Here is a 25,863-nt window from a genome sequence, read left to right on the forward strand (position 1 = left end):
TTCTACAGACTGGAGGCACAGGAACTCAAGCATCTCATACCCTGAAAAGCTTCTCCTAGGGAAATTCAGCTGCCTCAAAATCTGCTGGAAGGGCAACATGGCAGGGTGCAAGCAATTCAACAGCTTTCTTTTTTGACACTCATGTTGCACAGGCCTAACAGGAAGAATGCTCTCTGCTAATCTGTTACTCAGGAGCAAAAGATGAACTAGTTGGACATGTCAGCAACAGCCTTGCAGTTGCAGTAACCATGAGATGCTAGGATTTCAAGGACAACCTCCTCAGCATAACGACATTCCAGCTCCTCGTGGAAGAAAACAAGCAGGAAAAACAAGATGCCATCTTGAATCAGTGAGAAACATCTGGCTGTGTTTATATACTAGAAAATCATGAGAGATAGAAACAGACTGTCTATCAAGAACAAGCACTGTGGCAACACCCAAGCAAGGAAATAGGAAGGCTGAGGCTGGGGCTAGTAAGGGATACAGAGGGCAATGTGAAGGTGTTACACTGGCACTGGTAGGTTGGCAGCAAAACAAAACCCAACAATAACATGGCTCCCCACTGAACAGGGTAAGCTATGCCATGACAAAGGGAATACAAAAGCTAAAAGTATTGGATATCTTTCTTGCCTCAGGTTTTGAAGTCTTTTCCAACAAGACCTTTTCAGACTCCCAGGTCTTCATATCTAGTAGTAAAGTTTGGAGGAGAGAGGTACTATCTAGAAAAGGAAGATCTAACCATAATTACATAAAGCTGGACTTGCCAGTCCATGGTTTGTATCCAGTGGTGCTGAAGACGACAGATTAAGCCATGATGTGGCTGTTTAGGTATCTTTAAGAAGCCACACTAAGGAGGCAGAAAGTCACCCTGGAGGTTAGAAAAAGGAGGACTGAAAGAATAGCTTTTCCTAACAGGCTGTGGAATCCCCATCTCCAGAACTCTTGAACTAAACAAGACACACAGGGCTTTGTCAAAACTCCACAGTTACCTCTGCTTTAAACTGGAGGCTGAACTATGTGACCTCCAGACGTTCCCTGCTGTATGTACACAAAGGCTTCCTAAGCTTCCAGCCACATACTAGAAGTATGTAAAACCATTCTTGCTAGACAATGTAACAAGGTCTCCACAGTGTTCAAGATGATGTGGACATTAACAATACTGGGTGGGGGGAAGAAATCAATTCATCACTAAAATTGTTCAATAAAAATTTCAGAAGATAAAGATTCTGAATTTTATAAGATATCTCAAAGATATACTCAAAAGGGTAGAAGAACATTAGCCTTTTTTTAGCCAGCATGTTTTTTTTTCTGAAGTATTTTAATACTTTCTGGTGACATTTTAGAAAGGTTTTTTTAAAAATCGTTTTCACCACCACCTGCAGGAAACAATCATCCTGAAATACAGTATTAAAAATACATACATGTATGTATTATTATACATAATCAAGAACTACTAATATATATAACTTAATAACCCAATTGCCAGGTATCTGAATTGAGCCAAACTTTTATTCACTTGATTGATTGGTCTTGCCAGGTTATCTGAATTGAGTCTTAAACTTTTATCCACTGAATTGATCCACAAAGCATTAGCAACAAGTTGTGTTTCACATTCCTTATTGAGTACTGATATTACAAACCTACTTTTTTCTTACATTATTACTGCAGGAAGTGATTCTAAAACCAGAAAATTTAAGGATGTATGCTTTAAATTTTGAGGTTCTAGGGAGCAATCATTTGCACCAGCAGTAACTAGAATGTATTTATTTCCACCCCAAGTGTATTATTGTCCCTCTGAAACTATTCAGCAGACACTAAGTAATAATACTGCATACTTCATGCTACAACATTTATTTTTAACATTTTGTGGATAAAATGTAAGTTTAAATAGTATCAGATTCAATATACCTGACCTTTACACAAGGCTTTAATGTGCTGTTTGTGCTGCCAAGTTTATAACATGATATATATATAAACATGAAAGTCACAGTACAATCCTAAAATAAGTTCTAAAAATACTGTAAGCTGTATGTAGCACCTGCTACATTGTTTGAGAATTAAAAAAGATTCTCATTCAAATCTTCTTTCCATACCAGAAGCTTGATATGTTAGGGTTCTTTATTGGGAGGTTTTGTTCACTTTGGTGTGTTTTTTGTTTTTTTTTGCGGGGGGGGAGGTGGGGTGGGGGTGATTTTTTGTTTTTAGTTATACTTGCTTGTAGAAAGAATGTTTGTTATAAAACCAGAGAGAAAAGCCCATCACCATAGCTAAGTTCCCATCCTCCTCAAAAAATATTGACACAACTTTTATTTAAGCCACATTTACTGTCCTTGAGATTGGATTTTACAAGCAGTAAGACGACACTCCGAGTTTACAGACACAGTTAAGACTGACTTTTTCCAGGTTCAGGCTTGCCTGGTCAAGCATGGCTCCTAGATTCCAGATCCTGCTATCTAGAGATTACCAATGCTCATCTGCACAAAGGCAGTCAAGATAGAATTAGCAGCTCCTGACTGCCAAAATGAGTTAGGAGCAACCAGTAATACTGCCACATAGTATATTAGTCTATATACCATATACACAGTCTAACAATACAGTTAGAAGGCATCCCATCACCGTCTTGAAGTACAATACATTTAGTGTATTTTGTAACTAAACAAATAGGTTTTAAAGTTGCCTTTTTTCCCTACTAGAAGCCTAAAAGATTTTTTCCTGGCCAATCAAGTGTTAAGATACACTAACAAAGGCTTTTTTGAGAGTGTTGAAGACGTATCCCATAATTCATACACTAGGGGAAAACAGAAGCTCTTGATGTTCTACTTAGTTACTCGACTGGACATTCAAGCTTCACTGTTTATAAACTCAACAACAGACAACCAGCAACTACAGCAAAGTACACTCACCATAGGTACAGTAAAGTATTAATTCACAGCTTCTGCTGTTGAACATCTATGGTTTCTATTAACTCAGATCCAAGAAAGCTAACAAACAGGATGCATGAACAATCTGCCATGGACTGGATAGAGTGGACAGGTTTGGGAAGTGTGCCTTAGCTATCAACAAGGAATGGAGAAGTCATCATCTGTCCTTTCAGTGTCCCCTCTATATACTCCTCTTTAAGGAATTTGGATATCTTGCCAACCAACTCAAAAACAGACAGAGGTAAGCAGTAGCAAGACAAAAGAGAAAGAAGAACTGAACAAGAATGTGAACTGCAAAAGCCAAAGAGATCAGAGATTGCTAGAGACCACTGACTCGCATTCCCACTCAATCAGGGTTATAGCCTAGTACACCTACCTATTTTACTGAGCCCTACTTTGAAAAAGGTAAGAACCATTTGGTAAGTCATTATCTTTACAGGTGCTAAAGAAAGTACCTTAAAGCAATCCAGTAGCATTAAAGTATACACTGGTATACTAAAAGTGACATGCTAATTGCTAGCACCATTAATAGGAGGACCCCTTGGCTTTGATCTCTCTTCATTCTTAGACACTAAAACTTGTGCGTGTATGTCAAACTTACTTTTCTAAAACACTAAAACAAGCCACTGTTACCCAGTAAAGAAACTGGTACGTCACTCAGTAAAGAAACATGATATGAAGTTCTGTATCCTTCTGCCCAGTGCAACTGCACTTTAAAAATATTATCTTACTCAACTGTGTTACGTGCTTTAAGAACTTCGCTATTTTGATACTCAAAAAAAAAAGTCACCTTTGCAGACAGTCACCTTTATTGAGTTACTACACTTAATATTTATTTAAATGGAACATTACAGAACTCTACACACAACTGGTTGGCATCAAACCTAGCAACACCTTCAAAAAAGCTTGAGGATGCAGTTCTGTTCAAGTCATTCACCCTCAGGAAACTGCCATGAAGTAGTTCATACCAAGCTTCTGTGTCTAGCTTAAACTAAATGCCAAAGACTGCCTGAAGAAAGAGTTCTTTTACAAAGAGACACAGAAAAAGTGTACACAGTTTCTAATAGTAATACTTAATTTAACTAGGAATTTTAATATAACTAGTGGTTTCCATGCATTTAAGAGATCTGCAGGTGCTACATATTTTCAAGTAATATATCCCAACTCTTATACGCATCTTTCAACAAAAGTGAATCAGATTTACTAAGCACACAGCTGTGATTGTGATCCTCAGCCTAGTTTAACCTCCAGTAGTACTGAAAGTGCAAACACACTATAAAAGTCGCCAAGGAGAACCAAAGCTATTTAAAACTGAAGAGGACAGTTTCGAGCATGACACAGAGCAAACAAGATACCTAAGTCAGCAAGAATTAGCTTATCAAGCTCTTGTTAGGAAGTAAAACCTTACTGAAACCAATCAAAACCCACAAGCACTTTAATTTAGACAAACAAAACACAGGTCCGTTGGTTTATATTCATGATAAAGCATATATGTGTTTTAGCGTGTATTTTAATACTACTGTTACTGATGAACAATAAAGACTAATGATTACCTTTCCCCCACGCCCCATGTTATAACATAGTAGACATATGCAAAGAGTTGCAAACATCAGATTTTCATAAGACAGTACTGGAACAAAATAGGAAATGATTGTTGTCCATAACACTCTCAGCCTCCAACCATAAGTTACAGGCTTTCAGAAATATAGGTGGTTTTCTTAGTTTTATTCTTCTAGAAGTTGGTTCAAATGGTTTTTTTGGATGTACCTATAAACTTACACATCCCAGTACTGCAAATAGTTCCACAGCTCGCTCCAAAAACTTAATCTTCACGTGGGGAAAAATAAAAATAAACTACTTCAAATAATTTCGCCTTCCAGTTTTACTACTAGAAGGAAACAGGAACAATTGTTCATTACTCAACTTCTATACTACTTGACAGTATTCCTTTAGAAACTTCTATCTTACATCCACCTCTTCAACACACATCCACTTGCGCTACTTCAGACCAAGAGCTCTGATCTACTCAGGCATGCTGCATACCCAAACTATTTTATACTTTTGTTCCAAAACTATTTTGTACTTTTGTTAAATATAAAATGATGAGAAGCGATGATGAAAAGGGAAGAGAGAACAAAACAGAAGAGTACACTACGCATAGTGGAAGCATACAATGGATTTTTACACTGGAAGCATTGTTTTCCTCCTATGAATTAAGAAATAAACGAAGATTAGATTTGTCTTTTTGACTGTGAAACTGAGCACAAATTTCTGAAAATATGCAAAACCAACCTCAAGTTCTACTACTACACTGGAATAATACATTCAATTCAGAACATATGATTCTGTATGCAACACTGATTGTTCCATTTTGATTATTTCTTGGTATTTCTACCTGCATATTTATTTTATGCAAGTTAGGGTAGATCGTAAAAAGTTTGCTGCTGATAAATTTGTCCAACTGATCTAGAAATTCAGCTCTTGGTTACAGTTTGAGAGCCTACTGACCTCCTCCAACTGGCTGCAAAACTCACTGCAATCAAACTCCCTCCCTCTTAGTGGCTTATTAACTGTCAGGTATGTAGGCACATGACCTAAGAGCATTTAAACCACCCTTTTAGATGCTGAGCCCAATTTCCATAAGAAATCCAGAATGATTTACTGGGTCACTGCATCCATGACATCCACCTGTAGAGGACAATGCCCCGCTTTAATCTACCCTTCTTTGACCACTCGCTTAGTTCTTGTTTACACCTTCAGTCAGGCACATGGAAAAGCCTCCGCTGAGAGTGGAAGCACCACAGGTGAGCTCACGCTGAAGTTAACACTTCAAGGCAAGCTTTGATCAAAAAGGAGAGCCCTCTTACATCATTTTCTACGGAGCAACAGGGACAATAGAATAAGGGAACAAAGCAGTAGCTGGGAATACAAACCTAACAGCTCATCAGTTAAGATACAGACAAATCTTGCTTCCAATTGGGAATTCTGAGATTTCAAAGCACTAGTTGACCAGGGAAGAACAAAAGTTAAGTGATCACTAAGCTATTGCTCCCCCATGTTATTCTCATACAACAAAAAAATCTGTTTCCTTTTTTGAGAATAAGCCAATTCCGTTTTTCAACAACCCCAAAACCCAGAAAATTTAATTTCAGGACCATTTTAGTCTTTACAATCAACTTAGATTTTCTTCTTTTCCCTCTTTACATTTGAGAAAGATTTTTGGACTCATGCAGAAGGTACACTGAAGACTCAATAGCTATGCCCACGTTGAATTTTGACTCTACAGTTTCATGCTGAAAGCCACGCAATTCTGTTTCACAAAGCACGTGAGGATGTGTAATCTTGTTTAAAGACTCATTCCATTTCAAACTTAGACTTATCTTTTCACATAGTAGCAGAACAATAAAAATAAATACCACTTTTAGTGAGCTGAAGCAAAAAGAGTCAAAACACTTTACTCCCACCACAATGTAATAGACAACAAAATCTGCATTTCCCCCCTCTTGTGTTGTAAGTTACCACTTTATCTTCTTTTAAACTCTGAAAAGTCAGTTTCTGGCAATTACTTCTGCTGACTCACCACACTAAAATTTGCAAAGCTGACAAGATACTACCAAGAAAAAAATGTTACCTTGGGGGAGATAGCATCTCCTTTTTTTCAATTATTAAGGTTCAAGTCAGATCTTTGAGAAGTCAGTAACATTTAAAAGTGACAGACATGCTGTTTACAAATTCTTTAGTTTCTACGTTTCATGAAAATCCTCCTTTGTTTACTCTGCCTTTTTCCAAACTGAAGTTAACAGTCATACAGAAAGTGACTATTACAAGTACATCATGAATGTCCTGGAACAGAGATAAAAGTTAGACCTTACTGAGTCTCCAGAGTTAGTCACAGGCACAGAAAGTCCATCCAATAATTAGTGCCTAGAATAGCTTAGAATAAGTAAATATGCTTAGCATTAGTAATACAAAAAAGCTGCACGTGAAGCATACTCTTCTACTTAATTCTCTCAAAGAACAAACTCCAATTTGACTATTTACTACCTGCATGAAAGTTCTGCTCATTAGGATTATTTGCTATACTGCCAATCTATCATCATGCACTTTGTCCTCTTCTACCAACAGCCATTCAAGATACAAACTGGTCCTGGCACCTTTGAACAGCTGCTGTGCATGACTTGGAGCTGGACCTGGTCCTCCACCAAATCAATATGCAACATTTTCCTGTGGCTGCTGAGATATACTATGTATGCTACTGATAGATCCACAGGGAATACATGCTAGAAGAGTAAATGAGCACAGATGACATACATGTATTTAAAAGTGACACACAGGGAGAAGAGTTCTAACTAAGAGCGCATATAGGTATTCTTGAAAAATTCTCTAAAGCTAAGCTTCCAGGGAGCTCAAGCAACTCTAATACCAGAAATTACTCTGAACATACTTTAACATTTCCAGTAGCATTCAAACAGTGTTGTTTATAACAGTGACAGAACTCCAATGTGTCAGACACTTCATTTTTGTTTCCCTGTTATCTTGCTTCAATTGATCTGGCAGATAAGTACTTAAGGTAATGAAAGGCCTAATAATGAGAAAACCGAGCAGAGTGATTCTCTTAACAGTTCTCCGTATTTTTATACGGATACATCCAGTTTTTATTTCCTTTTATTGTAAATCTGAACTGCTTTCCTTGCCATTCCACATCCAGTTTTGAAGGCAGATTTCAAATTCTTCTCTTCATTGGGATGTGCAGACATTTTAGAAACATAAATAGAAGCCAAACAAAACTGAACATCACCCACATTTTGCAAAAAAGCAGACATGAATACACAAGACTTTATGCATTCTTCTGTACATTAATGAAACAAGTTTCCACAAATTAGAAAAAAATTCCAGTGTCTAGATAGGGTTCAAAGTTTAAAATTCATTAAAAGACATTTATTCTAGGAGAGGCACAAAAAAAATGCAGTAGCAATACCAAACTGATCATCCCCAAGTTAAGAAACGGGTCTTACTACCAAGTATACAAGGTTAGTCAGACTCACCTTCCCTCATTGATTTTTGCTTTGTCTCCTTGACAAGAGAAGTTCTCGATGTAGCCTAGACTGCAATTGATTCGTGTCCAGTCAGGCTGGCACACAGCGAGGAAGTGAGGACGAAGTCTGCCTATGGAGTACTTGGCAATGTCTGTCAACGACTGGCTAGCAGCTGCTCCAAAAATGAAGGTCCCAATGGCTTTGTAAATAGTGGCTATGTAGTTATTTCTGACAAATGAATTTGAGTGCAAATGATTATAAAAGACAGAGAGAGTCTCTCCTAGGATTATCTGAAAGAGAAATAAGGACAACAGTTAAAGATAACCTCTTTAAAAGAAAGATATTACTCTATTGCTGTTAATACTTAGACATGTAGTTTCAGAAATCAATTTTTTTATAAACATTAAGCTGCAAATTTAAACTTTCCAAGAGTCAGCAGTAACCATGCTCAAACTTTAAATACTTTTATGTAGAAGAAGGAAAAAACCTTTTACCTTGCCCTGGCTTATGTTGAACTTATGGATTATTGAATTATTGATTTTCAGAATAAAACAAAGCCTTCTGAGAGAGTAACAGTTATCCATATTACTTGGCACGGCCCTAATTCAAAACATTTTCTCCAGTAGTACATTTTACTCTACACTGAGCCTTCTTCAGCTAAATTTCTGCTGAGCAAAATTTTTTCTCTTTTATCATAAAGTTGTTTTTTTGTTTTCCTGCAACTTTATCTTTTGCAGAAAGTAAGTTTTTCCTTAAACCAAGTACAAAACTTTACCCCAGAAGGTTGGAAATTAAACCAGACAGTCCAATTTGTACAGAAAAGCTCGACTCATACAGATGATCCAATTGGTGGGGGACTGTATGCATACATGTAAAGTGATCTTTAAAATTCCTGTAAAGATTAAATGATGGCTTCATTTGTCACTTGAGAGTGACAAGTCCAGGATCCCAGCAAAGCAGAGCTTTGGCAAATGAAGCTGTTATTAGACACTGACACCTGGGCACACAAAGTAGCTGTCAGTAGCTTTGCACATTAAGGCAAACAGACAATCCCATCAGATGTGTGACACTGAAGTTTTGCACTCTGCAGCATATCGAAACATGGACTGAAGCAGAGAAGCATCAGAACATGGACTAAAGCTGAGAAAGTTTTCAGTAAAGTAGATGTTGTTAAGCTCTTATTCAGAATCTACCTATCCCAGAGAGTAATCTCTTAGTGAAGATAGTTGAGCAGACATCACAGCCATGACTGGTAAAAAATAAATCCCTCTGTCATGGTTTGGGTGGTCCTCAAACCAGGACACTTTTAAAGAACATTGCTGCAAAACCTGCAAGAAGGTCACTCATCTCAGTTGACATGACAAAAAATTAGGTTATGTCAATGCAACCAGTTCACTGGACACAGACAAAGAGTATTCATCTTCAGTAATCTGATTGAGCATTGCAAAAAGGACACCAGCATTTGCTTTTACCATTTGACTTTAAAGCAATCTTGACAGAAAGCCTGATTTCACAATTGAAAGATGGTCCCTGATGTTACAAAGGTAACTTTGCTAGATAAATGTTCATACAGGCTCATATGGAGATTAGATAAATTGAAAGGAAATACATCCATTAAAAATTACTACATTCATTTAAGTCTTGTCTAACTCAAAAGTCTTTCCTAACCTGCAAATGACTGGCAGCAAAGGGCAAAACATCAATCTTTGCTTGCTCTATTCTTCTGTTCTTCCTCACTCATCCGTTTTAACCTTCACCAGAAATGAAGTAACAAGCTAGATGGACTTCAGTTTTGACCAAGTACTGCCGCTCTTAGGTAATATTGGCTACCAGTGGTAGTAACAGGGCAAAAAAAAGTGGTCCTACCTTAAAAGGCAGGACCTTTTAGAATAAACCACTTGCCAGTTAGTAGAAGAGACAAAAACCAAGAGTTTTATCTGCTCCAGAAGTATTTCTCTAATTTTCGAAGCAGTTTTTCCAAGAAACGCAAAACTAAGTCACAGTTTTGATTCCCAGTCCCACGTTTCTACAGTTACCAAAAAAAATTCCATCCAAGAGCAAACATAAGCTACAAGTTGACCTTTATGTTGGAACCAAGATAAAAAATCCATGCAGTCCTTATGCAAGACAGAGTTAGATTGCCATATGCAGTCCTTATGCAAGAAAGAGTTAGATTGCCATAATATCCCTCCTGATTTTAACCCATTAGCCCAGAGAAACAGCTGGCCAATACTGAGGTTCACATTTAGCTGCTCCTTTTCCAGCTATGATTCCTAAAATACACTTGGATAAATATTTATACATCTAAAAATCTTATTTGGCATACAAGAGTTTTAACACTGCCCAAAATGTAGCTCTGATGACCTTGGATGTCACCCAACACAGAGCCATGAGAGGAGCCTGTAGCTTGTTAGCACACGTGGACAGGGATGTTGAAGCCTCTGCCGAAGGGCCATTATTGGAACTAACATGCTGTCCCATGAGATTTAGGACACAAAATGATTAACTGACGAGGTCCAGCTCTCCCCTCTGTCCATGTCCAAGGACATGTCCCCACCACTTTTTGCTCCAGCACTGATAGTGGGTTCTTTCAGGAGCCATTTCACTTAGCTTAGCTCAAAGAAAGCTGCTGTTTTCTGCCAGGTTAAGGATTTTTACTAGCTTATCCTGGTTCAGACAAGCCAGCAGAGTTGGCAAGAGACAGCATAATAGTGGACATCACCTTTTGTCCATAGTAAGCTATTAGGTTACCTCAGCTGACAACACGTAATTAAAACTTGAGGATACAGAGTCACTATATGTATTCTCAAGCCAGTTAAACTGAGCTAGGAGCTGTGGTCAAAGAGAGTGATCCCAAACTGGCAGCTGAAGAGGCAATCTCTCCAGCTCGCTGTTCTGGTGTGAAGGAGGGAAGAAGAGCACCCTGTTCTCAACCAGGTTAGGTGCAGCATGAAAGTGAGCCCTAGCATTAACTCAAACACAAATGAGCCCAGTGTTTTATCCCGACCTTCAGGGAAATACCCAGGGAAGACCTCCCTGGCTACTCATTCTTTTCATTCTAGTTATGCTTTTGACAAGTTCTAGTTGGAAGGCATAATACTTTTCTATTAAAGAAAATGGTATCTATTAAACTTCCAAACACTGAAGTATTTCCAATGACTCTGTGGCACAAAAATAATGCTAAATTAATAGGTCATGCAAACTCATATTCTGAAAGCAATAGCTCCCAAAATAGAAAAGCTTGAGACAGTAATTTAAAATACATTACTGTTAACTGATATGGTAAGGGAGGAAGTTTTTATCTCTCAGACTATAGAATTAAGCCACCATAGTTATAAGGAACTATTTGTCTGTTCTATAATTCTAGTTGTTTGAGCTCAATTAATGAAAACCTTTTAGTTTTTCTTGCCAGAACACCATTTCTACTGCTTGAGCACCTGGTCTAAGGACATTATTTTGAAGTCTAGAAATCTTACAGAATACAGTTTTTGAAGTCTGTATTAACAGATTTCCCCTCCTCCCTCTTCCCCAGCCCCATTGAAATCAAATGCAATGAAGAAAAGTTTAACTTACAACAATTATACTGAAAGGAATAATTATTCCTGCTAACAACTTATAAGAAATGGTGTCCTCTTTGTACGGATACCGGATGGATTCATCACTACAGAAAACTCCTCTCTGGAAGGGGATACGTCTTGAATTGAGAATTGCAAAAGGCAAGCCAGCTAGCAAAAAGGAATAAAAAATACATTACAAAAGCAATACAAACTCTGGTGATGATTATACCCCCACATTTCTAAAGAGAAGTGCATGAAGAGGAACGGGCATGCAGCAAGTTAAAAGGTTATGCACTTCCTTTGGCCAATGACTACTGCCTTGTCTTTGCAGCTCCCAGGAAGGACTGCTGAATGAAGGAGAGCAAAACAGGATTCCTCTCACCTTCATATTTGTGGGACATCAAGTACAAAAGCATGCCAAAGCCATGATTGGAGTACACAGTTCAGTGACATCCACTGAGTTGCTCAATCTGCTGCTACAGCCACAATTATTGACTATTCCTTTACATTCCGGTGAGCAACAGTTACCCCTTTATACCTTCTCTGGACAGCTTTACAAGTCAGAAGAGCACAAATTGCATTTCAAGAAAGCAGAAGAGGGGTTCTTCTCAGGGAGAGCAAGGGCACAGGGAGTTTTCAGGAACAGATATGGAAAAAAGGAAGATTACACAAGCACACGATCCCCTCGCTTCCACACACACTGGATATTTCCCTGAAGCAATGTGGTCACTGCACAAGCCCTACAACCTCAGGGCACTGAGATTTTTTTCCCCTCTATTCCACAAAAGAGGAAGCCTTTGGCTCATCCTAAACTCAATAGAACACAAGATTAAGGCTCACAACATTTTGTGCTATTGCACCTGAAGAGACCTGCAACACTAGCCAAAACTAGTCATTTGAACAGCAAAGTCTTCAAAAAGCTCAAAATAGGATGTTCAGCAAAACAATACTCAATATTCCTTAACTTAGGGATGTACAGCCTAGTGGCATTAAAGTGCTTAATAGCCCTTGATTTTGTGCTCAAAATTCAGCAGTATTGCACATAACATGCATATCAATTTAGAGTTAGACAACAAAAATCATCTGGTGGGAGACACTCCTAATCTACCAGTAAGGGATCAGAAAGATGAAAAACAGTGTCCTTTCTTCCTGCCAGAGACAGGTGTTGCTGTAGTCCAGTTCTCCCTTCAGGACTTCTTTGTCAAGACATAGCCCACATCTTCCCTTCCATATACACAACTACACCGGAATAGGTGGTATAAACAAGAGTAAACACAGGAAGAACAGGAGAAAAAGAAAGGAAAGGAAAAAAAACCACCAACAAAGCAGTAGGAGAACTGTCAGGGAGGGGAACAGAAGAGAACCACTAGGCTACACAATCAGGATTTACAAGAAAAAAAGAAAGAGACCTAGGATCCATTTCAACCCTCTTCCTCCGTTAACCTCCATCCATGAAGTCCTCCAAATAAAGCCTGACTTGTGGGACCACTGTGAATGAGACATAGTGTGTTTCACCAATCGTTTGCTATCGATTTTGTTCTTCACACGATAAAGTGACTGCTTAAAAGAATGCTTCAGTTTCAAAACAGACACAGAGGAACAAATAACAAACTAATGGTCATAAGATGAAAGTTTCCTTGAAGTGACCTCTGATGAACAACACACAGCTTTGTCCAATGACTGAGCAGTTAAGGGCTTATCATAGCGCCCATGTATTCCAGCTAAGCCCATTGCAAAGGATCAAGTATCTTCTGTACCGTTACAGTCATAAAATCAATAGTATGCAAAGCCTCCCCTCCGAAAGTGACAGAAAAAAAAGCCACTATAATTGTGAAGAGGGGTTGTTTCCATTTCCACGCCAGTGGGACTACACCAGACCTAGCTCTGGAAGCTATCCAAGCACACCAACAAAGCAGAAGGACAGCAGAACAGGCCAAGAGCCAAGACACAGCCTCACCAAAACACTAAGCCATTCAGACACCAGCCAGCACAGAGCCCTGGAGCTGGAATCTGTAGTACAGTGCAAAAATATAGCCTTTTCTATCAGCAAAAAAGTCCCTCTCCCTTTCTCCTAATAGTAAGAATAGCAGTTTAAAAAACACTGCACCCCAGACCTCATTTCTGACCTCCCCTTGTGTTGGTATTATGACAGCATGTCATCATATATCATCAGTTGTTTAGTATTTAGCTGACTTGTGCGAGGGAGGAGACAGAAGCAGTGCACAGTCATGGTGAGGGAAGGTGACTTGTCAACATAATGCTGTGGTGCTTCCTATACCATTTATACTACAAAATATATATGGAATGAAAACGTCATCCTTTGCACTGCACACATACTAACACCAGATTCAAAACTGTATATTTGAGAAACAATGTATTTGTTTCTCTGAGAAATACACTGAGAAACAGTGTATTTTTTAGATCTCCAGAACTAGAGAATGAGGCATACAAAAATAAGAGTGTCTGGATTATTGACAGATTTACTTCTTTAGAGTAGGTAGTTTTCATCTTAATCATCATGGTAAAGCAATTGCTCACAAAATTAAGTTCAGCCTAGAAAAGCCTTATCACAGCTTCAGCACACTGCCACAAATACTTGCGATCATAGATGCCACTGATAGCACATCACCAGCTCTGCATCATCCCTCTTAAAGATCTGCTCTATGTGAATAATCGTGTTATGGTGGCTTATTCCTCATTTCCTCCTACCCACACCTAAATATTTCAGCTTCCCAAGGTGGAAGATAATATTTTCAGAGTGCTGGGATTATTCAGGTATTTGGGGGGCTTTTTTTTTTTTTTTTACATAATTGTCTGCTGCTAAATCAGAAATGGAAAGCAATGGTATGTGGATCATGGGAACGAAGTCCCTCATACAGTGACAACATGTACTTTTCCATACAAAGAGATGCTGCTTGAAATGTGTGCTTACTCTTCAGCAATATTGAGATTATAGATTATTATTATATTCAATTAAGTCTGTAATTGCTTGCAGCACCTTCCTGTATATCAAGATCATGCAAACAAAATACCGAACAACTCAGTTTGGTTTTGTTTTGCTTTTTAAAAAAGTAAGAACCAGCTAAATACGTTATTAAAATGCCTTCTCTCATAATTTCTTTCTGCCTCTTATCTGAAACCAATTTTTTTTCTAATTGAGCAAGAAACCTTTATAAACAGCTTCCTGATTTCATAACTAGGAAAATTTAGATAAGACTATTAGTTTTAAGTTCTATGCATATACCTGGTTTGAAGTAACAAATAATTATAAGAGCTACGCATTGAAATACAATACTGCTAAAAAAAGCTTACACAGTAAAATTCTTGAAGTGTTTCTTCAGTTTCCCCCAACTCTACAACAGATTTAAGAAGTAATTCTACCAGTTATTTGTCTTATTGCTGTTCTCAGCACATTTCAGTGATGAAAGGAAATGTGTTCCATGAAACCTTGCGATAAATTTCTAAAAATCTGATTGTAGTAAGATTGATCAGATTGACTGAACACTATTAAACCGAAAACTAAAGTCACAGAACTACAACATTTGTAATTTACCTTTTGCACAATCGAAGGCAGTTATCCAGTACTGGCTTTTGATGTCTTTTGGTCAAAGTACACTCCAATGTCAATATCTACTCCCTCAGAACATGCTCCACAGAGCAGGTTTACTTCTTTTAAACACATACAGATTGGCTTTACTATTAGATGGTGGGAGGGGAGCAAAAAGTAGAAATCAAACCAGAGAGGCGGCAACTCCTACTGTTTCTGGCAAGTGAAGCCATTAAGAAAAACTTCTCACAATACTTAGGGGTTTGTTCTATTTTAAATGAATCCACAATGTTTGGTTTAGTGGGATTTGAAGTTTGTTTCTTAAAGCCAGACTTAATTTCTAAAGTCAAATCCAAGTTATTTTAAATACATAGTTTAAGTACTTCTGCAGTGTGAGTCTCTCTCTCTCAAAGACAACACAGAGACAGGGAAAAACAAGCAGAAGAAAACTGGCATAAGCAATGAAAGAGGCAAAGGCTCTTACTATACTAAGTACAATAGTAGGGCTTTCCTAGATTTGTGATAGACTTGTTACTTTTTCACCCTGAGAGATACCATAATTTTAGAAGACAGGAATAATTTTTTGCATCACATAGATATTTCCTAAGCATGAAACCTGCTGGCACAGAAGGACTGGATATGACTGAAGAGAACAAATGACATTTGTCTTCATAATGGTACAATTATCATTAGTGTCAAGGTCTTTAACTTCTCAGATACAACTGAAGAACACATTTTAATAGAAATATAGGAGGTGGTCCATGTCCTTGCCAGAAGATTTTCACATAAAAGCCTAAGTAGTTTCTCAAGGAAAAATAACAAAGATTCAACAAACAGTGGATCACTGGGAAAAAAATCCTGCTCATCTGGCATAGTCACGTGTTGCCACAGTAAGTTAAAAGAATAGCTCTGCTTTTTCTACAAATACCAGTTTTCCCCCTAAACAAGCTACAATTTCTAAGGGTAGCATTAGGTTTGGCACTTTAAAAAGGAGAATTAGTAAAAATTAGTTGGGTTCAGTTTTACATTGAAGTAGAAGAAACTGGGCAGGGGTGTTTTGTTGGGTTTTTTTGTTTTGTTTTCTTTAAGTACTCCCTTTAAGTAAGGAGTGAAGACAGAGGGTCATTAAAGGCTCTCTACTGAATACTTCCTATATGACAATATCAAAAAGTATCCCTGATGTATACTTTATTTTCCAAGGCAATTGTAACACAGTGAAGAAATTGCCTAAAGGGAAAATGACAACAGGTATGTTAAGAGGAATTATAAGGTTGGGAAGAGGTTACCGGTAAGGTAATCTCAAGGATAAAGACAACAAGCTAGTGTTATGCAGTGCACATGCCAGCATCATTAAAGAATAACTAGTAGATGTACTGCTGACAGAGCTAGCAATTCTTTGTTTGATACAGTGGAAAATCAAGGTCAGCCAGCTCTGCCTGCAAAACAACTCTTCAAGACTGAAGCACGAGAACAGATTGAGATTTGTGGAGTAATGAGTTCAGAGTCATGCACTTGGAGGTTAAACAACTCTGATGGGCCAGCAGCTTGTCAGTTCAAAATATGAGGGGAAAATAATGTCTGCTTATTATGGTTGTTATACATCAATATATACATCACATATATACTAGGTAGGCCATTAGACAAGTCTTTCCAAAGGTGTTAACACTTTTAGCCACCTGACAAGAATTTCTTCCAAAACAGCACTCAGTCAGAACTTGCAAACATGTTTGGTTTTAATTCATCTGTCTTAAAACCAGACAGAAAGAATGGGAAGGTACCTTCCTCATTATCTCAAAACCAAAAAAAGTTGGGGTTTGCAGTTTAGCAGAACTTAAGGACTATAAATCAGCTAATTGGATAGCCAGTAGATATCAGAAAAAAGAACAATACTGATCCAATAACAACCAAGAATAAAACAGCCACAAGTACAGTTGGCAATTAAAGATATTCCTAGTGAGAGATATATATATAAACCTCTTTCAGTCAGAATACAAAAGGTAGAACCACAAGTAGCTCAACTGATAAGACTAAATATTTTAAACAGCTATAGTATGCTTGTCTACAGTCTGACTCATACAGTTTAAAGGATTACATTTCCTCACAAATTGAAGTGATTTCTGTCTGATTATGTTGGGTTTTTTTCCTTAAATATCCTGTGTAACACAAGTCTACTTCTTTCCAAGTTTCTAATCTTGATTAGGCTTCTTCACTGTTACTGGGCATGAAGTTGATTTCTCCAGAGAACTAAAGGCTGATCACTACCACTCCAGTGAAGAGAGAGAACATCGCATTATATGTCAGCCTCGAGTTGTTCTTTCCATTCTCCTCAGGAAGGACATCATTTGACTTTTATCCATGCTGTATTTCACCAGCCGAGTTACTGATGTCTTTTGTATTTACTGTTCTGAGTACCCTACTTTGCTGCCTCACTGCACACGTTCTCCTCCAGGGCATTCATAGCAACACTGAACAGGGCAGGCTCCTGGAGAGCTCTACCTGGCACCTTCCTCCCTTGTGAAAGCCAGGGAGCACTTACTCTTACTGTCCATTTCCTGCACTTCTATGAATTATTTTTATATTTAAGGATTCTTCATCTAATCTCATGACTATTTAGTTTCTTAAGATTTTGGTGAAGTAGTCCTTTGAATGTACAGATCTAAATAATGAGATATTTTTAATTTTTTTAAAAAACTTGTCGTTGGAAGAGAACAGATGTGATTGACACCAGGGAACAGTAGACAACGGTTCAGACATAAAGACAAAATAGCTTTAAACATCTATGCTTAAGCAGTGGGTAGCAATAGTCTCTCTCCAGAGTTTAGAAACAAAACACATTTAAAAGACTTTGCTATCTTTATTCCCAGCCCTTCAAGAAAATCCACCATCACTTTCATGCTGTTATCTAATGCCAGCTTCATGCTAGCTTTAAACTAGAAATGACACCTAGTCTTCTTACTAGAAAAAAAAATGTTTTAGTGTCCTGAGGTTTAAGTCTCCTTCCAGCAGAAATTAAGACAGAACACTCAAACTAACATTCCCCTAAATCGGTTAAAACTTTTGAGTTGAGTATTACTCTGTACAACTGCTCATATTCTGTGGGAGTTGGTTATGGTATCGTACTGCTCTTAGCAGATTAAGTTAAGACTTTGGCTTCTCCTCAGTATCAGAACAACACTACTTTCCATTTCTGAAAAGGAGCTTTAGAGTTCAGGAGGACACCTAGCAAGAGATATGCTTATACCACCAGTCCACAGTTCACCAAGATCAACTGCTGCATTTTGCATTTCAGCTTTCTCAAGAAGAGATAAGTAAAATCCATTTTACTCCTCAAGGGAGAACAGAAAGAGGTACAATGAGGTGAGCCAGAGGAAGGGAAACAGAGGAGCAGCACAAAAAGGAACTTCCCCCCCCTTTCACTGACTTTTCTTGTTGCTCATCTCTGGTTTCTGGTGCAGTCCGTTCCCTTTTTTGCCACCCCCTTGAGTCTCTTGTCTAAGTCGTAGTTGTTAACAGCAAGTCATTAGTAACTAGGTATGAGACTTGAGACAAACAAAAATCTATGCCACAGACTTTTTTGGCTTAAATGACAAGACTCTTAAGTTGCAGCTCCCTCTCCCTATGTTTCTCTTTAGTCCATTTTACCCTTTCATCTACTCAAATACCTTCAAAAACATCTCCAAACAACTGTGACTGCTTGGCTTTCTCATAGTTATGTCCAAGCTTTACTTATTTTAAAAGCCCTTGTCTGGAGCTCCTTCCACTGTAAGGCTGCCAACTATTTCATTCAGTTTCATATACTGTGTATTCTTCATTACTGCATTAACAAATGTACCTGAAGTATTGAGAAAAGTACAACAACAATTCCACAGATTTAACAAGCAATTTATTTACTTAAAATGAACTGCATCTGGTAAGAGCAATTTGTACAAGTACCAAACTGGAAGTGCTGCTCCTCAGATTTTTCCTCAACTGATTTCAAACCGAGCCCACCAGAACACCCTCGCCGTAGACAGGGCAGAAGTGGGACCAAAGGTGGATGCAGCAACTGCTATTTCTCAGCCTCTGTCCCCTACAGCACTGATCTAATCAAGGAATTACTCATCAATTCAACCAAAGGGCATCACCCTGAACATTAACCCTTCACATACTATAAACATGGGTTGTTATTATTATGTTATAATGGCTTTAAACAGAGTCTGAACGAACACAAATTAGCTTGGATTCAGGGATGATACTGATCTGTACAAGAAGAACAGTTAGTATCAAGTAGAACTCATGCCAGATTATGAAGCTCAACAGCATTGCCCAAGAAGTTTTTCAGTGCCATGAACAGACCAAAAAATACATGAAGATCAAACATTACTCATTTAAAAAGCAACTTGAAACCTGAAAGTTAAAGAATGCAAAACTCCACTCTAGTGTCAAACGAAGTTAAATTTCAATTAGTTGCAAAACTATCAGTGAGCCATGCTTTGACACTGCTGCAAATAAATGAAGTGCATGTCTGCCAATCTAACAGTCTTCAATAGGTTTCATTACAGACCCCTGCTTTATCAGTGTCTACCACAGCAGTAGCTACATTTGTCCCTCAAGAAACATATAAATTAGCCCAGTAATTGTTTATGTTGCTAATCAAACCGGTGCTTTCAATAAGTTTCCCTGCAAAACATAGCTAAAAAGATTAGTTTCTTTTGACAGAAAAGAAATTAGGAGATTGTCTCCGAAGTATGATTGTGCTAATCTGTAGGAAGTTACAGTCAGAACATTGATACACATGGTAGAAGGAGACATTTCTGAAAACATTAAGCCTCATGCCTAATAGGTGGCATGGTGGCACAGGAGCAAAGCTACCCAAGTCCCTTTTGGGAAGGCATCGTGACAGTGAAGACATCAGCCTTTGCCAAAGTAGACCAAGAATATTTTGGTTTTGTTTTTTGAAGTAGAAGACAACATGACCTGACCACCTAAATATCTTTTGGATGTGTCCAAGGTGAAGAATTTAAGTCCTACAGGCCCTGAACTCTGTTTACTACTGAACACCTTCCCTGTGAGGAACATTAGCATTTGCATTAGTAGCAACAGTTGCGGTAAACTACTTTGTTTCCCAGAAACTCAGTGCAGCATTTTGGCTGAGTTAGAAGAACTGAACTCTTGTCCTCTCACAAATCAGGCCATCATATAGAAACTCACCAGTAGGTTGAGTTCAGCTTCAGCTCCTGAACAGAGCAGCCAAGAAGTTTTGGCAGGGAACTACAGAAATCCTGCTTAGAACGTAGCATGGGGAGCAGATGAAAACTCAGCAACTCTTCAGTTGCTCTGTTCTTCTGCTCCTTTGGCAAGAAGGATGCTTCAGAGAGGTGTTCTTTGTTCTGTGCTTCTCCTTCCCCAAACTGCACCCACCCTTAGATCTAAGGTAAGATGTACAAGAGCCACTAAAGGCAGCAGTTCTAAGAAGCAAGATGACTTGAGGAAGAGAAAATTGATTTGGGGGTGAAGTCACCAGAAAAAACTAACTGAATAGGACACATGCAAACAGGCATGGTTGGACCTTGCTGCAAGAGAAAGACAGTGATATTAATTTGTCATTAATACTTAGAAGAGAGCTGATCTCATGCAGACAGCAAAAGTCCAAAAATGCCAGACCAAGTACATCATCTTAGATGTGTCAGAATATTCCTAGAGTTGCAATCTATAGACATCACTCCCTAACTGGTCATGGCTTTTAGACTATTCAGAATTGCTTCCTTGGGAAGGTAGAAGTATCAGAAAGATCTTCTGGGCTTCTTGAAATGTCAGTCATCATGGATGCATGCTGCTCCAGACACCGGCCTAGACATCTAAAGATATTCATTTTTCCAGAGCAATACCAAGGCTTGTTTGACCCCAAGTCTCTAAAAATTCTAATACAAAAATTGTGCTTCCCATCCAGACACAGAAAACAATTTGGAAAATTGGAAAGTATTATACTATGAAGTGGCACTTGGAAACAAATAAACATGAATTTCTTACACAGACCATTACTGATCTAAGGTGGCAATGGGAACAAAAAGTGTTCAGAGCTATAAATGGAACTGTGTCTTTTTTTATTATTTTTAAAGATCCCTGAGAGTTTCTAACATGTTTTATAGATCTTCATGAAATGTTCATAAGACAAATCAATGTTCAGGCAGTCTAGTTTCTTTTATGCAAAGAAAGATTTCTTAATAATGAAATAACTACTCCTTACTCATTACTGCAGGTTTGGTTGTTTGTTTTTTTCCTTTGAAGTTGTTTTAGAGTCCACTATGGGCCTACCCCAACAACTGAACTAGACAAGACCTTTTATTATTATACAGCAAAGTGTTCAGGCCATTTCTTACCACGCTCTGAAGACAAGCAAGCTGTTAGTGCAACAATAGGCATGTGCACAATAATATTTTGAGTATTTCTGCTTATATTTCATGAGGCTAGAATGACTCCACTACTCAATTGACTTTTTTTTTTGTTCATGTTACAGGTATTTTTTGCTTCCCTTAGCAGTTTATCAACTCTTCTTTGCATAGTATTAGACCCAATTTTTACCATCAATTCCTTCATTGAGAAGCATGTTCCTTTCAGGAAAGTCTCATGTCAGGATATCACTTTTGACTAGATGTGGGATAATCACCGTTACTGCCCAATAAGTTCTCATGAGCCAGCTGTGTCCCCGCTGAGGATACTGACTCTGGAACGTACAACTTCCAAAAGCTTAAGCTGCCTTGGAAGAAGTTCCAAGCCTCCATTGAGTCAGTCTAAAACAAAAACCAGTCCGAATGTCAGGTTCAGACTGATTCCCAAACGGATCAACTTTCCCTGTCCATTTTGAATAAAGGCAAGCTTGAAGCTAGAAAGCATTCAACTGGAACCCACTTTTGATTCAGTAAATTGTAATAACCAAGATCTACCCCCTAGCTCTACAGCTCACCCCAGCTCCAAGTTTTCAGTAGCCATAAATGATTTTCCACCTCTTGCACGAGGCTAAGGAAATCTCCAAATCTAAAATTGAGACTAAGACAGTTAGGTTATCATTAACTACACAGAGCAGTAATATACACACTACAGTGATTACTTTCTCACTTGATTCCAGAAAACCCGTGTTGCTTTAAGGTTTGTAAAGTGTTCAGACTGAAGAAAACACATCGGAATAGCCCGTATTGTTGCTACAGAGCTACAAGTGCTTTAGAATTTTATTTAAAAAAAAAAAAAACTCCCAGCATGGAGACCAGAAGTGATTGTTCCAATTATATACTCCAATCCCTTGCACAAAGACCGGCAATAAAAATTCACTGTGTGAATCCTACAAAAGTATCATAAAAGAAAATAATAGATAGAATAATAGATAGAAAATAATAGACTGGATTTGCTGACAAGTCTAATTCTAAGTAATAATTTTAGTTATCTTGGCAGTTAAAGTTACAATAGCGGTCCACACCACTCCTTATATGTTTATACTTTTACTTAACTTAGCTTTAAGTCAGATACTTCTCTACTGCTTTAGAGCCAGAAAAAAATGCACTCTCCATTGACTTTCCACTACAGGAACAGCTTTTTCAAATCTAAAAGTGGAAGATAAAAAAACCCCAAGCAATTCAACAGATTATCTAATTGCAACTGAAATGCCTCTTTAGAAGTCCAAATTGCAGAGAGCTGCAATTGCTAGTTCACCTGTACACATATCAATTAAAGTATACATGAACCCTACTGGAAAATACATTTTCCTTAAATTGGGCTGAAGATATATGTCAGTACATGTAAAGATGACAAACTTCAGACTATTTTCCTCAAAACAGAAACTATACTAATGATAACTGTTGTGTTATTTCTATTTACTGCATAGAACTAATGTAAACTTTAATAAATAACCATTTAAGGGAAAACTAGAGTAATGCATGTAGAGGTTCCACAGATTTCTGTTTACTTGTTTTAAATGACTGCTACCATCCTTAAACCAGTTTAATATATACTTCTTACTGATTAATTTAGCATATGTATTTACCAGAAGACCAAATATTATGGCCATGTCTAATACAGTTTGGTCAACCACTGCAGGCAGAAACAGCAAGATGTAGTTTTATGTTCAAGACTATTCTGAGTAGTTAAATTTGGTTCTCTAAACCAGCTCAAACCTTACTAAAAATGGATACAATGAGGCTTAAAATATTGTTAGAAAAATGTACTGAAGAGTTAAATTGTTCTTTGTGAATATCACGTGGTCTTGAAAACACTGAGCCTCTTTTCTACAAGCATCTAGATTTTCAGCGTCCGTATCCCATTTTGAAGGGTTTAAGAGTCATCACAGTTTTTCAAACCTAAGAAAACCCATTGAGTTCAAATTAGACTTTCTGTAGAAAGTATATGGAGGCAACAGTCACTAGTTATAGGTTTGAGCACTCCACTACAGTGCCAGTTTTAACATCACAAGTGTTAAATTAAAGTTATCAGACTAACCCATTCTGAACAGGAGATGTATTTATTCCATAGCATTTTGGAAGCCTGTAGTATTTTTCCCCAGTGATAAAAGCTGAGATTAACTAATAAAGTTTAAACCCTCATCTCTATTTTTTCTGTTCCTAAAACAAATGAGATTAGCAATCCTAGCAGTTAGAGATTAGTTCCAGATTTTCTGCGTAAACACAAATCAGCAATGGCACCTTTCACATGCATATAACTATACATATATGGGATTTTACCTATATAGACTGTCCTAAACTCACAGTCACAATGCTGAACTCTTGGAAGGCATACATTTTACTCCCATCACCAAAGCTCCCTATATATTAGCTACTTACAGACAAAATGGGCAGGGTGAACCCCACTGTGTAGAGGACAGTGGATGTGATGGTACTGTCATGGAACGGATACTTGATGCTGTCATCATTACAGAAAAAGCCTCTCTGATACGGTTTTATTTTGGCCAAGTTTAGAACACCAAGGGGTAAGCCAGCTGTTGGTGGAAGGAAAACAAAAAAAAAAACAAAAACAAGAAATACATGTGGTTAAATCAAAAAAAAAAATCATTTTTAAACATGCATGGAGGAAGCTACCAAACATGCAAAACTCAAATTTCCTAAGTAGCATGCAATGCACACACTTACCAAATCCTGTTTATAGAAATTTAGCTCCTCTAGAAGCCTACTTCAGAAGGACTCTGAAGTTGCCCACCAGATACAGAAGTTATTAAAGTATCAAGTTCAAAGTCCTTTTATCAGTAAGGTGAGTTACCACACACCGAACCAAGATTATGCTTAAGAAAAGCATTTTCCTCTCACATGACTGAATAGTTATCGAGGGCAGGCTGCCTTTTCTGTCCCCTCCTTCACCACCACCCCACAACACTGGCTTGCACCTGAACTACCAGCCCTGTTCTATACACTATAATCTGGTTAGTGTTTACAATGAACAAGACAAAAATGCATACAGATTTTGTCATAGTTAAGGAGTTAAAGATTTCATGCAAGTAGTTTTCATGCAGGTAAAGGGAACAAGAGAGCTGCAGAGACATCAACAGGAAATACAAACACTCTGAATGGACTGCATCTCAAGGTAATGAGAATTTATATTTTTAAAGTTGCATTTATTTACACAGCTTTTGTGCACTTTGGAAGATTTCTGCATGAAAATAACTAAGTTATTAACATGGGAACTGTGACTCAGGTACAAAGGATAGCCCTCTGAACTTGCACTGTGTGACATATTACCTATTCCTGCTCTTACAGGTTCATTCCCACCACACTGGCAGTCATGCCAACGATGACATCAAGACCTCTGACAATTACATTCTGGTCTGTAACTTAGTTTTGACAAGAAGAATCGGCTAAGGAATATATGTTTGCAGGAACAATGACCTCGGGAAACTCAAGTTTGTAATTTTACTCTACATCCTCATCCCCCCTTCCTTTGGTTCCCTAAGCAAGTAATAGACCAACGGTGATTAAATAAGGCATTGCTGTAAGAACTGCAAAATCCTTAAGCCAAAAAAAAAAAAGGCAGGTTTTTGTTTAAAGCAAGGTAAAAAGAGGCAAACTAAATTTTTATTTTCCCCAACTTCCATGTAATATACAATACTACATATAGACACTCTATATGTAAATTAGATGGTAAGTGCAATTACTGAAGTAGAAAAGACTACTCATGATATAAACAAACTGCTGTACTGAAAACAAAAGACATTTCAAAGAATTTCAAGTGATGAGAGATTGCTTTGATTTCTGTTGACACTTGTTAAGACCATTATCAGATAAGTCACTTAAAGGGGTTTTAAATAAGCTTATTCCTATATACTTCATTAGAAGAAGAGACATCGGGAGTGAAACAGTTTGAACAGCGATAAATCCTGGCCCCTTCTTTGGGATGCCAATTCACAGTGCAAAAGCTCATGATGTGCATACTGAAACTGTGTATGTGCTTGGTAATACCCCAGCTCTGAACTCCTTTTAAGAAAATTGCTATGATCACAGAAAGCAGTTTGTCAGGAATTTAAAGCCCCCTATGGAGCAAAGAAGAATTTTTTCCTCAAGACATCTGAAATCCTAAGGTCTGTCGACACTTAGCCTTAACAACTGAGGATGGTAATGCACCAAAGTATTTCAGCAAATGCTTACCATCTTACCAGCAAAACTTAACAAAACCAAACACCACTATGCTTGTTCAGCTTTAAGCACAGTTTTTCCATGAAGCAGGACGACATACCTTTGAATCAACTGCACCTCAAAAGTCCTTCCCCCTCCTTTGGTCTAGTGATTGGAAAGAGAGCTAGAGCTTGACAGAATGCAGATGGCAGAAGT

At 37.9% G+C, this 25,863-nt stretch overlaps 1 protein-coding gene across 2 annotated transcripts in view; it reads right to left on the reverse strand.

Moving 5' to 3' along the window:
- PLPP1 (phospholipid phosphatase 1) overlaps positions 1-25,863 on the reverse strand; it is a 67,488-nt gene that overhangs the window by 25,787 nt on the left and 15,838 nt on the right. Inside the window, exons 2-3 of one of the 2 annotated variants that reach the window (XM_074569097.1) lie at positions 11,531-11,682; positions 7,967-8,247 (exon numbers count right to left, since the gene is read on the reverse strand). In XM_074569097.1, the coding sequence (XP_074425198.1) occupies positions 7,967-8,247; positions 11,531-11,682 (433 nt within the window). Of the gene's footprint in view, positions 1-7,966; positions 8,248-11,530; positions 11,683-23,868; positions 24,024-25,863 lie in introns of both variants that reach the window. The other variant, XM_074569096.1, reaches the window with a different exon arrangement.

Source organism: Larus michahellis, chromosome Z, assembly GCF_964199755.1.
Source record: "Larus michahellis chromosome Z, bLarMic1.1, whole genome shotgun sequence".
Classification (NCBI taxonomy): domain Eukaryota; kingdom Metazoa; phylum Chordata; class Aves; order Charadriiformes; family Laridae; genus Larus; species Larus michahellis.